The sequence below is a fragment of the Malurus melanocephalus genome, unplaced genomic scaffold (assembly GCF_030028575.1).
Source record: "Malurus melanocephalus ecotype Western Australia unplaced genomic scaffold, MMel_1.1 scaffold_1015, whole genome shotgun sequence".
Taxonomy (NCBI): domain Eukaryota; kingdom Metazoa; phylum Chordata; class Aves; order Passeriformes; family Maluridae; genus Malurus; species Malurus melanocephalus.
This window is the reverse complement of record NW_026624247.1, coordinates 1-14061: the sequence shown is the minus strand read 5'-3', so window position 1 is coordinate 14061 and position 14061 is coordinate 1. Positions and strand designations below refer to the sequence as shown.

Genomic DNA, 14061 nt, shown 5'->3' with positions numbered 1-14061 from the left:
CCACGAATGTGCTGGAGCTCCTCAGAAATCTCTTAGTCTTAAGAATTGGCCAAAACTGACCTTTGAGTTCATGCACAGTGAAACATCTGATTTATATGTCTGTGTGCAAAAACCACAGCTGGTGACCACAGCTTTGAGGAGGCTTTGCAGCTGCAATGATGCAACACGTCACTTCCACTTTGTGAAATGCCCAATCTTCCATTCTGGGTGTGCATCCCATTCATTGGATCYGTTATGGACAGGATTTCATCTCATAAATCAGTCAGAGAGGTCAGTCCTCTCCTGGTCATTGTGAAAACAAAGGGCAACTGAAACGCCAAGGCTTTGCAAACAGGGAACACGATGTGGTTCTGTYATTAACCTCAGCAAGTGCATGAGCAGGGATGTGCCACATTTACGGACATTTGGACACTCTTGCTGTAGAATTTCTGGGATCAGAACAGTTGCAAGATGATAAAAGCTTCCATGTACAGAGATGCCTGGTGCCAGACTCTGACAGTGGTCAGATGTCCCAAAATGGATAAGGACAGATAAATAACAAATAATAACTTGCCAGAAATCAAGGCTAGTGAGAAAAAAAAGCCAAATCCAATTAAAATGTCTGCTCAGGTAAAGGTGAGCTTTGACTGCAGGACAGAATCATTCACTTTAGACCACTCAAACACAAAGGCAACGTTTCCTTTCATGAGAAGCGTGACCTGTAACCAGCCACAGAAGCTGAACTGGGCATGTAGCCAGCCAGCCCCATCAGCAGCACAGCAGGAGATGCCAATTCTTGCATTCCCTGAGTGAATTCCTGCCCTGCTCCCTGCTATCCCAGGCACTGGGATAACTCCATRGAGAGTTGTTTGCCCCAGTGCTGGAAGCCCAGTGTAAGGAGTGAGAGCTGAGCCAGCCTCCCAGAGCTTTGGAAAAGCTCAGCCCATATAAATCTCTGGACAAAGTGGGCTCTCAGGCAGCTGGAACAGCCTCTAATGAAATGGACCCAGGCAGGAGTCAAAGAGGGAGAGGATTGTGTGTTTTATGGGCTTTGAGAACTGAGTTTAAGGATTCCTTTTAAGAGATCAGATCTTATGAAGAGGGATTTTTAAAGCAAATGTCCCAAGTCCAAGTGCTTGCACTGCAACATGCTTGGGTTTAACTTCACTAAATGCAAATGGGGAAAAATCATGGAAARGAATGGATTGTATCACACTAAATTACCATGAAAACTTCACCAGCCCTGAAGTACACAACTGAATCCCAAACCTCCTTCAAACACCCTTGCCAGCCTGCTCTGAACTTCTTGAARCCATTGGAAGGGATCCACAGGAGTGGGAGTAGACTGGACAATTATACTGCTGCCAAAAAGGAAAAWAACAACTTCTTGCATTTGCTTATTGGCTGTAACTCAAGACCTTCAAGCCAGGAGAGGACTTCAAACATTATGGGGCCCAATTTATCAGGATAAACACAAGACATCAATCTGACTAAAGGCAATATACACAGCTCAGCTTCCTACCAGAGCTGATGGGAACCAGGCTGAGGATGAACAATAGTGTGAAGGGTCAGGGCCTCCCTTCCCAAGATGAGCAGTTGAAGCAGTGTTCATAAAAGCAAGGTTTGCTTCTTTAAAAACTCTCTGTTAAGGAAAAGGACACAAGTTTTCCCTGATTCATCTTGTTCTAGAACTTTATCACATGTAAATCTTCAAGTTGTATGTAGCATTTTGTACAGTGGAAAAAGGTCAGTATAAAAATACTGCTCTCTCGTTCTTTATCCACACTATAAAGAAAAGCACTGTTTATCATAACAGGAAATAATATTTTATTATAAAATCTGCATGTAAACAAGTAACCAATTAATTGAATAACAGCTAATGGAAGTGCAAATTAAGTTCATAAAATGATATCTGTTCTGTATTTAAATATATATATATAATTTGTTTTCTCCCATTCTACTGTGGTTCTACTTCACCCTYCCCGCATTTAAGTTTAAAAAGATTTATCATTGTTTACTTTATACTAAAAAGAGTGTACGAGCCTGCGTACAAGTTTAAGTTTTGCTCTGCAAACGAGACAAGTCTCTGGTGAGTTTTCATCCTTCATTATCCTTGCATCTCTGGTCTCCACAAGACAGAAAGATACAGAACATATGTACACAGCGGGCATGTCAAGCCACATGTTGAGTAAGTTCCTTTACTTGCACACATTGAAACTTAAAAACCATTTATCAATGAAGCACTGCAGTGTAACTTCCAGGCTTGCTTGAGCACCTTAAGGCATTAACGAGAGTCTCAGTGGAGAAGTCTCTGCTGTTGTCACCACAGGATCCTCTCCACSCTGCTCTGAACAGTCAGATGTTGTTCCGGCCGCGTGCACCTGGCCTTGCCACGCTCCTATAGCACAGACAAGTCRTGACAGGACTTTGATTTTGCTTTGAAAGCCATCTTCTTATTGTTCTTGGCCACAATTCTGCCGAGGAATCGCTTGGCCTTTTTGCTGATGCTCTCTCTGCGCTTGGTGTTGGCCATCCTGCGGGCGTTGTCCTCTTTGCTGTCCTTGCGCAGCCGGATCTGCCGCACGATGCCCTCGAACAGATCCTTCACGTTGTGGTGCAGAGCAGCCGAGGTCTCRATGAACTTGCAGTCAAACACAACAGCACAGGCCCGGCCYTCTGCATGGAAAGACAAAAAGGGTGATGAGTGGAGATGGTCATTTTCTCTTAGTATGTACTGGCAGAAAAACAAATCAAAAATTGGCTTAAAGTAAGAAAAGTGCCTTCAATGCCATGAAAGAGCTCTACTGCAAAATAGGAAACCCCAAATTTGCTCTCATGGTTTTGCTCCCTTATTCTTCTCGGTCTTGTTGTGGTGTGGTCCAAAATCTCATTTGATCAATGGAACTGAATCCATGGTAGCAACAGGTATTTAAATATATATATAATTTGTTGTATTCAGGCAGGCTGTGTCTGTGCTGTTTAAGAGCTACATCTGATCTAAGAGAGGYCCTTGGAGGCATCCTTGCTGTTTGAGAAGAAACAGCGTGAGGTACAGAGAGAAATGGGGCTTATTCTGACAGCTGTTGAGCGATTCTGCACCTCTGCCATGCTGAAACAGGGGGATTCTCCACACCAGGAGAAGTAGAGCTGATGCAGGCCACAAGGTCAAATCACTGAATACCTCAGCAGAGGTCACAAAGCTGTGCACCACTGGGTCTGACCAGGGCTGTATTTGAAATACGAGATGCTCAGTGTTCTGGGCATAAGCACTCAGCCCTGGGAGATTGCTGCAGCATGGATTTCCCCAGTCAGCTGTGGTAAATCATGGCAGAGTTGTAAACATGAGGAAAGTACAGATGTCAGAACTACAACAGGTCAACCATGCACTTCCACCAGCCTGAAAAATCCCCTGATGAACTTCAGCCAATTCCCTGTGCAAGCATTTAACAAAGGGAGCGTGGAAAACCACATAGAGAGAGATGGTTCATCATCAAGGCACCAATATTTCAGAGCATTCTTTCAAGTGAAAAACAATAAAGATAACCCACCCCAAAACAAAAACCAACCAAACAAAAAGCACCAAGAAATGCTGAAATAAGCAGAATCAACACTGAGGTGTTGACARTGGCTCTGGTGCTCTAAGTACCAAAACACCAGCTGGAACTGGCTGAGAGGATTCTCACAGACCACAGCTGGAGAACACATCCAAAGAGTTTTGAGTTGTGTGAGCCTGGTCCCACCAGCTCTGATGGAGTCCCTTCCAGGAAAAAGAGCTTCCACAGGCTGTGTGGGATCCTCTTTCCCAGGGCTGCTGGGCTCTGTACCGTGGCACTGTGTCCCTCAAAGAGGCCAGCTCAGACTGTCACAGCCCAAGCCCAGCCCAGTACCAGCCCAGTTAAAGCCTGGCTTTGACAGTCCTGCATGGATCCCTGAACTAAAGCTGCAGCTCTGRTGCATTTTTCTCTCCCACTGCAGCTCAGAGCTCTGCACACATCCTGCCCCCACCATCTCCAGTGGTTTCTGTGGTACCAAGTCCTTCAGCAGGAACCAGCTGTTCCATTTCCCCAAATTACACATTTCTCTACATCAAACCCAGACCATTCCTGCTGGCCATGATCCTGCACAGCCTTTGCTACCACCTCACACAGCACTGTGTAAATTCAGCAGCTCTTACCATCAACTGAGACTTCCCGGGACCTGACCAGGTCACTTTTATTCCCCACAAGGATGATAGGAATGTCTTCTGTCTGCCTCGCTCTTCTTAGCTGGATTCTGAGCTCAGATGCCTTTTCAAAACTAACTTTGTCTGTCACTGAGTATACAATAATATAGGCATCTCCCATTTTCATGCAGTGGTTCTGRAGCCATTGGCTGTCATCCTGAAACAACATACAAGAAATAGATTTATTGCGCTGAAAAATCTATTTAACTCTGAGTAATGATTTTTACTGTAAACATCCTAAAGATTTTTCTTAGCTTTATTATAAAGAGTCAGTAAAAGTAAGCCAATCTCTCCAAAATGCCAAAGATTTTGTTATTTGAAACATAAAACAAAAGGAATCTCTCTTGTTTCTAGAAATAGTATCAGGTCTGCACTGATCAGATTGTCAGACTCTAATTTTACAGTTTTCCCTGGACTGCTCATGTAAGCTACTGATGATTCAAAGCATGAAGAGTCTTACTCAGCTCTCTTTAGGTTTTAAATTGCCTGCCTAGCTACACATAGTTAATTGGAGGAGAGAACAAAAGGCAATATGAAGTCCATTTTTTTAATATAATTTATCTGACYGAAGAAATAGGCAGAATTGTTCTATTTCTACTTTATTTTTTTTTTCAGTGAGCCATAGACCAAGCCCATAAAGGAAAAACATAAGGAAAAACTGTAAGTACCTGCTCCCATATATCAAACACCATGAGAGACGCTTCTTCTCCATCAACTATAATTGATCTGTCGTATGTATTTCCTACGGAAAAATTAAAAAAAAAAAAAAAAGGTTCAGAGAAAAAGAAGTTATTCTCCTCCACCCCTGCCGGGGGTCACCGTAGGGGAGGCTCTGAGCCCCGGGTTCCCAGCCCCGCGCCCTCACCGGCCTCCTCCGCGTCCGCGCAGTCCTCCACGCCGCCGAAGATGCGCGCCAGGCTGGTTTTGCCGACGCCGTGCTCGCCCAGCAGGATCACCTTGTAGAGGCTGCTGTCGGAGTCGCTGCCCGACGAGATGACGGAGTCGGAGGAGTCGGAGGTCCAGCTCTGGCGGTGCGCACCGCCGGGGCTGTACGAGGTGCAGCGAACCAAGCCCGACAGCTCCTCGGACGGCGGCGGCCGCAGGTCGCGCTCATCCACGGGCATGCTGCGGCGGTGCAGGTGCTGCTGCTGCTGCGCTGCGAACGGCGTGCTGCCGCGCCGCTTGTCGCCGCGGTTCAGAGTCATCGGGCTGCGGGCACAGCACAGCGGGGCACGGCCGTGAGCACGGGCAGAGCGGGGCTCGGCCGTCAGCCCCCGCTGCCCCGCACATCCCCAGCCCCGCGCAGCCCCAGCCCCGCACAGCCCCAGCCCCAGCCCCAGCCCAGCCCCGCCGAGCCGCCCCGGAGCCGCGCTTACCTCGGGGCGCTGCGCGGAGCGAGGGCCGCAGTGAGGGATTAGCGAGGGATTAGCGAGGGATTAGCGAGGGATTCCCCGATCTCCGCCGCGGGAGCTGCCCAGCGCTGCTGCCGCCACCGCGCCCGCGCCGCTTTTTAAGCCCGGCAGAGGCGGCGGATCCTCCCCTCGGTGACGCGCGGCGGGCGCTCCGCCAGCGCATCCGCCAGCAGCGCCACCGCCCCCGCGGGCTCCGCGGCGACAAGCGGGGGCGGGAGCGGCGCGGGGAGCCCGGCAGGAGGCGGGAGCCCCCCGGGGGTGGGGGAAGGCACGATCCGCTCCGCTGTCAGCGCGGGGCTCCCGCTCGTCGGAGCGGCTCGGCCGGCAGCGAGCGCCGGGGGAGGCGAGGGCTGGCCCCGGAGCGCGGCTGTGGAAATGGTGGGGCTGCCGGGCTCGGCCCCACCGCCCGGCGCTGCCCTCCCGCTGTCCCCCGTGCCAGTACTGCCCTCCCGCTGTCCCGGTGCAATTCCCGCTGCATTTGCTCTGTGTGTGTCGCTTGTTTCCCCTCCCAGCCCGTGTGAGAGCGCATGGAGCGCACAGGGTGCTCCCCRTGGCTTTGTCACAGTGCAGAGTTGAGTGTGCTCCCGAACGCGTGTACCGCAGTGTTGGGAACAATATTTGCACTCTTTGCATTCCATATGTTCGCTTTCCCCAGCGCTCGGGAGAGGGTTCCGAGAGCAGGGCTCTGCCGGGGGTCACACGCACGAACGGGCGTTGCAGGGCCCCCACGTGCCGGGTGAACGGTTCCAGAGGTCAGCATCAAACAGAAAGGTCACATTCTCCCCTTGCTTTCACCTGAGCAGCCAAGCGAGACAGTGAAATCGTTATCCGCGGCACAGTCATTGCCGTGTGATCGGGTGAAGAAAGGACTCAGCAGATAACTATACTCGTACCCTGCATGGCTCACCCAGCGCCCCGTATACAGTTTGTTGTTTACCTAGCAACCGAAATGTGTTAGACATTGCACGGCCAAAATAGCCCTGGCCCCTGCTCCCGAAAGATTACAGCCCGGCCAGAGCGGGAAAATCCCTGTGACTCTGAGCAGGGACAGCTGCCATCAAATCCGTGTCAGCTTGAGGGTTTTCAAATCAGTGGCAGAAACAAGGTTAAGGAGAGATAGAGAGGTGATGGAAAGGAGGTTATAAATGCAGGGAAAAAAGTAAGGGAGAGAAAAATCTGTGGGATTGGGCCAAGTGGGTGAATCTTCTGTTATGYTCAGGAGCCAATTATAATTCTCCCATCCACTCTCTTGGGGTGGTTTTGGCCCCTTCCCACTGACAAACTGCAGCTGGGAGTGTTAATGTGCTAGGTAAAGATCACCGAGTGCTTGCAGCAAGTTCTCCCTGCCTGTCTCACAAAACAACMACCAAAATAGCCTTGTCAGTTTGAATAGCTGGAGTTTGGTGGCAAACATGTGCTTCAGCTAACTGAACTGAATTGGAACCYCTGGCTAGCGTTTGGAATCATATATTAAATAAACTATGGTCAGCATTGGAAGTACCATGGTTACTTCACTCGGAATCTGCCAAACCACCCAGATCATTCTGAATTTATAGACAATTAATAGGCATACATAATTAATTATGTAAATACACTTCTAGTTATGGTGGGTCTTCAGCTGACTTGCTAAAAATTTGGATTTTTCTGTTTGAAATTGTCACCCAAAACTGTTCTCAGGGATGTTTTATGTCATTTGTAGCAGACTTTGTTGCAGGCCTTTGCTSTGTGTCAGGGTCACACTTTAGAAGTTGATATAGAAAGTGGGGRTATTTTAAATTMTTTTCTGTGTGAAAWAAAAGGGAAATCTGAGAGGCAACAGAACTGAAGAGATGCTGCCACATAGAGCACTATTGAGTGGAAACATACTAAAAATGGGAATTTCAATGACAGGACTTAAAGAAGCCGTATTTTATTCCAGGCTTTTTGCTGATGAGAATTATGAATATTTTAATGATGTAAATGCAAGATGGACCCCTTGGCAGCCAAAAGCCATCAGGAAAGCATATGTAAAAGTGCTAAATAAAAATTTTTAGAGAACAGGGTTTCAGCAGGAAAAGGGACTGGAAATAAACCCAGTAGAAATCATACAGAAAATTCAGGACTCTATGGCAAATACTGGGGTGTTTGGCCAGCACCCAGGTGAATATATCTGCTCTGAATTAATGGGTACAGAACAGCACCGTGGTTATGGGATCCTGCTCAGGACCTGGCCCTGGGTGCTCTGAGTGTCCTTTAATGAAAAGTGAGATGATCTTGGACTGTGTCCCCAGGGCTTTGCCTGTTCCTGGAGGGCTGAGCAGGAGCTGTCCTGAAGAGCCAAAAGCCAAGGCTGTTCCTGCCCCTCTGCCTGGGGGAGACCTCAGGGATCACCGAGCTGGGGCGGCTCCTTAGATCTTCACAGGCCCAGCTATTTTGTGAAGTTGGAAGGAATTAGCTGATAATTCAGGTTAATCACTTGAGAAACATAACTTATCTCTTCACAGAGCATGTAATTCTGTTTGCTGGTAATTATTGCTGTATTTTTCCTGTTTGCTGGTAATTACAGCTGTATCTTCATGCATACATTACTGTGGCAGCTGCTGATTTTAGTGGGGTGCACAGGAGTTCACAGGCTTCAAATGGTGACCTTTCAGTTTCATTGAAGGACTTTAGGATCATCTCTTTCTCACCTGCCCTCCACTTCCACTTCTGTGTGACCATGCTCCTAACAGATACATGAACTGTAATTTATTTCTGTTGAAAAGAGATTTTCACACCTTGCTTTTCTACCCTTATTTTCTACTGTTCTAACTTCTAATTTTCTCTGAAAATGGATTAATTTTTTTTCAGTTTAATTTCATCTTTGTGTGATTTTCGTTTTCCTCATTTTGCTTTCCACTTAAGGTGCTTTTCTTTGCATTTCACTGGTGTAGTATGTACACTTTCCTTTTTCTGTTATCTCATTCCTGTTTTATTCTTTCTCTGTCTATTTTCCCACTCATTTTTCCTTAAGCTTTTGAGAAATGCTAGTATTCTACTTCTGGGCCTGAGTAGTTTTCATCATCTGGAAAATGTAAAGCATACAGTTTGATCCTGTTTTTCCAGTTATATATTCCTGGGGTAACAAAGCCAAAGGAGTTCTTTCATTCTCTATCAGGTGCAGAGTGCATTTCATGGTCTAAATGATGAGCACAGGCTTCACAGGGGCTGCAGTGATAAACTGAGTTAAACTAAACGAAGAGTGTAAAACCTAAACCCCTCCCATTTGAATTTTCAGGTTAAAAAGCAAAATTTGGGGGAGTGCATTAACTTTATGTACTTCTTCCTCATTAGTGATCATTTAAGGTCAAATCCCATATTATAAATAACATCTCTGTTTTTTTGCATCAATCAATGTTATTACTGAATTCCAGGTTTTGGGGTTGCTGGTGTCTTACATCAGAGCAGTTTCACAGCTGGTAATGGATAACAGGAATATTTTGCACAGTCCAAAGGCTGGATTAGCAGCAGCAAGGTTTGGGTGTCTCCACTGTTCTCAGGGTGGATCTGTGCTGAAGCTGTGGGTTTCTCTCCTCCTTTTCAACTCATCTGCACTGCCTCAAGTCTAATTAATCAGCCATTATGTGGGTGAAGTTATTTCTGTAGAAACTGTGGAGATATCCACAAGGATCTGTTCTTGCCAAGTTCTATGAAGCATCACTCCTGCAGAAGCGTGAGCCTGGCTACCTCCCAAATACCTGCACTGAGAAAGAAATAACAGCTTTATTATTGTTTTTATTACAGAAAAGACAAACTCAGGCTACTGGGAGAAGAGACAGTATGAAATATGTTGGGGTGTTAACCTAAGAAAGAGATATAGCATTACAGGGAAATGAAAAACACCATTTTTTCCCTTATCTTACAAAAAGCAGGATATAGTGCAAATACGGTATCAAGGTTTCCTCACCATCACCCTTCAAATCACAGATTAGTGTGAACTGCACAGCCCTGGGCTGGCTGGTTCAGTTTGTGTCAGACCTTTTAACAGGAGGCATTTATTATGTTTATTGAAATTTAAATATTTATTATAGTTATTTCTGTTCCATTGTCCTGTAGTTGATATATAGAGTAAAATCAGGGACCCTGTGCTGCACAATAACCAGCAGTGGGGGAGCTGTCAGCCTGCATGAACCCCTTTGTGAGAAGGTGATAAATGCCTATAATAAATAAATAAATCCCTATGTGTTATCATAAATGTATCCCTTTGTGGGGAGGGGGTAAATGTCACAGCCACACTGCCCCTGCCTTTGGAAGTACCGAGGGAAGGCACACACCCCTCCAACCAAGGGGCTCTCCTTTCCCCTCCTGATTAGTCTTGGATTTAATGGCAGGTCATATTTTTGATTGAGTGGTTGTAGCCGTGAATTGGGGCTGCAACAATACTGTGAGAAATACGAGCTTTGGAATCAACAGAAATCGATACAGCCTAGAAAGCTCCCAGAGAGTGCCAAGGGGGAAATGCAGGAAGAAACCCAACCAAATCCATTGTTAGAGCTACAAAATTAATCACAAGGTGGTTCCTTTCATGGCTGCTGAGCTTCCTCTCAGCTCCAGACCAGAAATTCCAGAGATCACAGCAAAGGAATGCAGAACTGTTTGCATTTTCGGGTAAAGAATGATAAAATAGGTACATTTTAAGTCCACTGCTTGTAACATAAAGCAAAGGCCTGTCTTTCTGAAACTCTTGCAAAGGAGTGCAAAAAATAACTGGGGATGAGAATAACGGGAAATGTGGTTCATCCTTCAGCTGCTCTGAATTTCTCACTGCTTTGGGTAAGCCACGCTTCCAGTCTGAGGTAAGCTCGTGACCAACAGAACCAGGAGAGTCATTGCCCCGAAAGGAGTTGCACAAGTGGCAGATCCGGTTTCACTGTGGTACCTTGATCAGCCAGTTCCAATAATGACACGGACACAGTTAAGGGGATAAAGGTTTTTACCTTGGTATTTGAGATCCCAGGTGCACAACTCGGCAGAGTGGAAGAAATGCCAAAAAATGCACACCGTGTATAGCATGGATACAAGTTTTATAGATTTCAGAAATTAACAGATCTATCTAGGATTCCCCAGTAAGAAACTTAACAAATGCAGTAAAGAATTCTAAAGAATCTCCCCCAGATGAGGCCAGAGCCCAGTTCACACAATGTGCACCAGAGAGAAGGCTTCACCCAAGGCTGGAGCCTCAGGTTTAGGACAGCACAGAGCACTCTGACCCCTTACTGGGGGTGTTTGGTCTCTCTGCCCAGCAGAACTTCAAACCTGAGCTGGAATATCAGGTTACAAGAACTGCAAGCATGCAGGCTGAGGGTACAGGATAATTTAAGGGTACAGAAATGTCTAAAAGGCTATATAAAATATATAAARAGGTATATAAAAAGGAAAGGCAAAAATCATCAGGCATCAACTGTGCCTCCAGGGTTCCTCCACTGCTTTTTCTCAGTGTTGGTAAACTGTTGATACATACTGGGGTATACCTGGGGAAAGAATTCTGCCTTAGTCTAACTTCAAATTTCCACTCAATTTTAGTTTTTCAGTTTTGAGTTTGCTTCTTACTGGGACAGTAACTGCTCGTGCTACCCCGGATTTGGGAGAGAGTCTGGGTACTTGGATATCCCTCGTACTCAGAGCGCATCCTGTATGTGGTCAGCTGTTTGCCCCTATTGCATTTCAAGTTTGGAGTAAAATCAGATCATGACCTAAGACATTTCCATAATTATTTTCTTTAATCACCCCTAATTCCTCTTTTTCAGAATGAAACTTGTCATAGCCTATGCGTGTGTCATACATCATCCTTCCAGAAGCAGAATGCTAAAAATATCCTTACGATTCCTGAGGGATGTGTTCGCCTTAGAGGGGATTTCAGAGGCCCTTCACAAGAAATATCTGGAATTCAGAGACCATGAAAAGGTTTCTGAATTTACAGGCAGGTGGTTTAAGGGGTGAGAAAAGTAAGTGGCTGTCTATCTCACTGAGAATTACACAGTGCTGAGGAAGCAAATGGAGAAAGTCAGATTTATTGTTTCCCAGCAGGAGCTCTTGGCAAGAGGAATGGGGCTATTTACAATCCCAAATTAAAGGAGACATCCTGGGCCAGACTCAGCTCACAGCCACTGTCCAGCAGCTGTCAGTAGCACAACTCTAAAGAAAAATGGACAGTAAGAACATGATAAACACAATTAGAATTCCACACAACCACCAGAGACTCTTGATGCAGGATTTTTCTGCATATTTTTCTAACCATTTTTAAAACATGTAGGTTTTCAATATCCTGCAACAGCCCCATTTGCTGTATGGTGAAGCAGAGAATAAGATTCCCTTCATGAATTCCTCACACATTGCAGTGATTTTACAGCTTTCTGCAGTGGTTTCCTCTGGTGGTTGAGGAACCTGGAGTTCCTCACTCCATTCATAAACATGAATCCCTACGTGCCCTTCTCTATCTTTACTAATACATCTTTTTAGGCATTAGGGGACAGAAAGCAAAGAGATTAGAAACACAGATTATTCAAACCACATGTTCCCACAGACTTTCACAGTGGACAGTGATGCTTTCTGCTTTCTGTTAATCTTGAGAATTCCTAGCATCTGTTTACTCTGTCAGCTCAGCACTGAGTAATATTTTTGCAGACTTCTATTTTATTGAGGAATTAAGCATTTGATAGGCAGGAAATGGGGGAGAAAACAGCCTAAAGCCACCCTTGAACCCATATTTCCATACACCTGCAGGACAAGGTCTTCAAAAGTTATCAGTTTACCGTTCTGAAAATGTGGAAAAAGTCACCCTTGCAGAAGGATTTCTATTAGACAGATTCCTGTGGGAACAAGGCCACAACTTGCTGTTACTGAGCAGTAGAAGATACGAGATAGAAGAAGATGAAATAGAAGAGGATGGGAAAGAGAAGGACGTGACTACAGCAGTGTARCATGTWCWTCGYACTGACCATGAAGAAGAAACATAGTAAAGGAACAAGAGCAAAGGGCAATTGAAGAACAAAGAGCGATTGAAGAACAAAGAATGATTGAAGCAGGTGCAAAATGCTGAAAATGCTGAATGAAAACTGCAAGGCAAACAGAACACGCTTTTGCAAATATACCAATCATATGCTGACAAGTAATTAACAGACTGCTGAATTAGCCAGTAAACAATTGCCATTTATGTAGAAGGCTTGGTTTATGAAATACATAAAAAGAACTTGTATTAGATATAAAGTGATCATTGCTCATCACATTGGTGTCTGCGTGATCCATACCCCGATCCCCACAACACACCCTGTTGTAGATGTTTCCATGAAAACGACAGACGAAGAAGGAAAAGTCTCCTTGTAGAAAAAACCCATAATAGCAGCAGACCTGTGGTTCTTGGAGGAAATGCCCCACTGCTCCCACAGGGATGCACCACGAGGGAAGGACACAGTACAGAAACACAACTCTCAACCTTTACAGCAACAAAGAGGGAAACTTTCGCTGTGCTGCCCTCTTCTGTGTACTGCATAAGGAAACAAGACAAAGAACGTTCAGTGCATCTTTTCTTACACAGATATTTCGTTTCTGTGTCCAAAGGTGCATTTGGAAGGCTGAGAATCACCTCACGTTACGGGAGGCTCTGGTGGGGACCAGAGGTGACAGAACAAAAAGTAGCAGCCCTTCTGCTTTGGATGACGAAGTCTTTTCTTGTCTCCTTGTCGGGAAACTCCACCTTCCTTACATTTCAATAAATGAAACCTTGAAGCCGAGGCAAAATCTTACAATCACAGGGGGGACACAAGAATTTGAAATAAAAAAGTTTTGTACTTCTTTATAAGCCAGTGCAGAATTTATGGTGTATTTTTCCTGTGTGAGCGGAATCATTCATGTGAAGTATGTGGGAATTTGGATGTGAGAGATGTCATCATCACCTCCAGGAAAAACTTAGAATCTGTCCAGTTGGAATGTGCTGAGTTTGGCAAATCCCATATTTGCATTACAGCAGTAAAAGGCATCTCTGCCTCATTTGAATGTCATATTTCCTGCTTTGCCTCTGCTGCTATACAAGATATTCTGGGGAAAATCTTCAGAACTCTTAATGTAGAATTAAACTACAGCGAAAAGAATTCTTTTTAATTTCCATTTTAAATTGTCAAAGTTGTTTCTGTTTTTATTCTTGAGAAATTATATAATTATTATAATTATGTTTCATTATTCACCGCTTTCTCTCAAAAAAAAAAAATTAAATGGTCAATATTTAGGCTCATGATTGAATACAGAGAGCAGGCACAAGCCTAGACTGAGGTAAGAGAATGGTACAGAGTGTGTATCTTATATAAAGGGGTTTATAGCCAGTAGACTTGAAAATGTTATTTTGCAAAAGGAAATGCAGATCTTAATGTGAAAGGTAGCCCTAACTAGATAAATATGAATCAGAACTCCAGTGCTAAAATTCTTCAGTCCCAAAGA

The 14061-nt window shown here is 45.2% G+C and overlaps 1 protein-coding gene across 1 annotated transcript; it reads right to left on the bottom strand.

The window, feature by feature from the left end:
• Positions 1–1798: 1798 nt before the first annotated feature.
• Positions 1799–5669, bottom strand: RRAD (RRAD, Ras related glycolysis inhibitor and calcium channel regulator). The gene is made up of 5 exons (XM_057386623.1): positions 5578–5669; positions 5067–5410; positions 4870–4943; positions 4154–4358; positions 1799–2655 (listed from the first exon to the last, which is right to left on the bottom strand). Exons 2-5 carry the CDS (start codon positions 5404–5406, stop codon positions 2378–2380), a joined length of 897 nt encoding a protein of 298 aa, XP_057242606.1. The 5' UTR covers positions 5407–5410; positions 5578–5669; the 3' UTR covers positions 1799–2377.
• Between the last annotated feature and the right edge of the window lie 8392 nt (positions 5670–14061).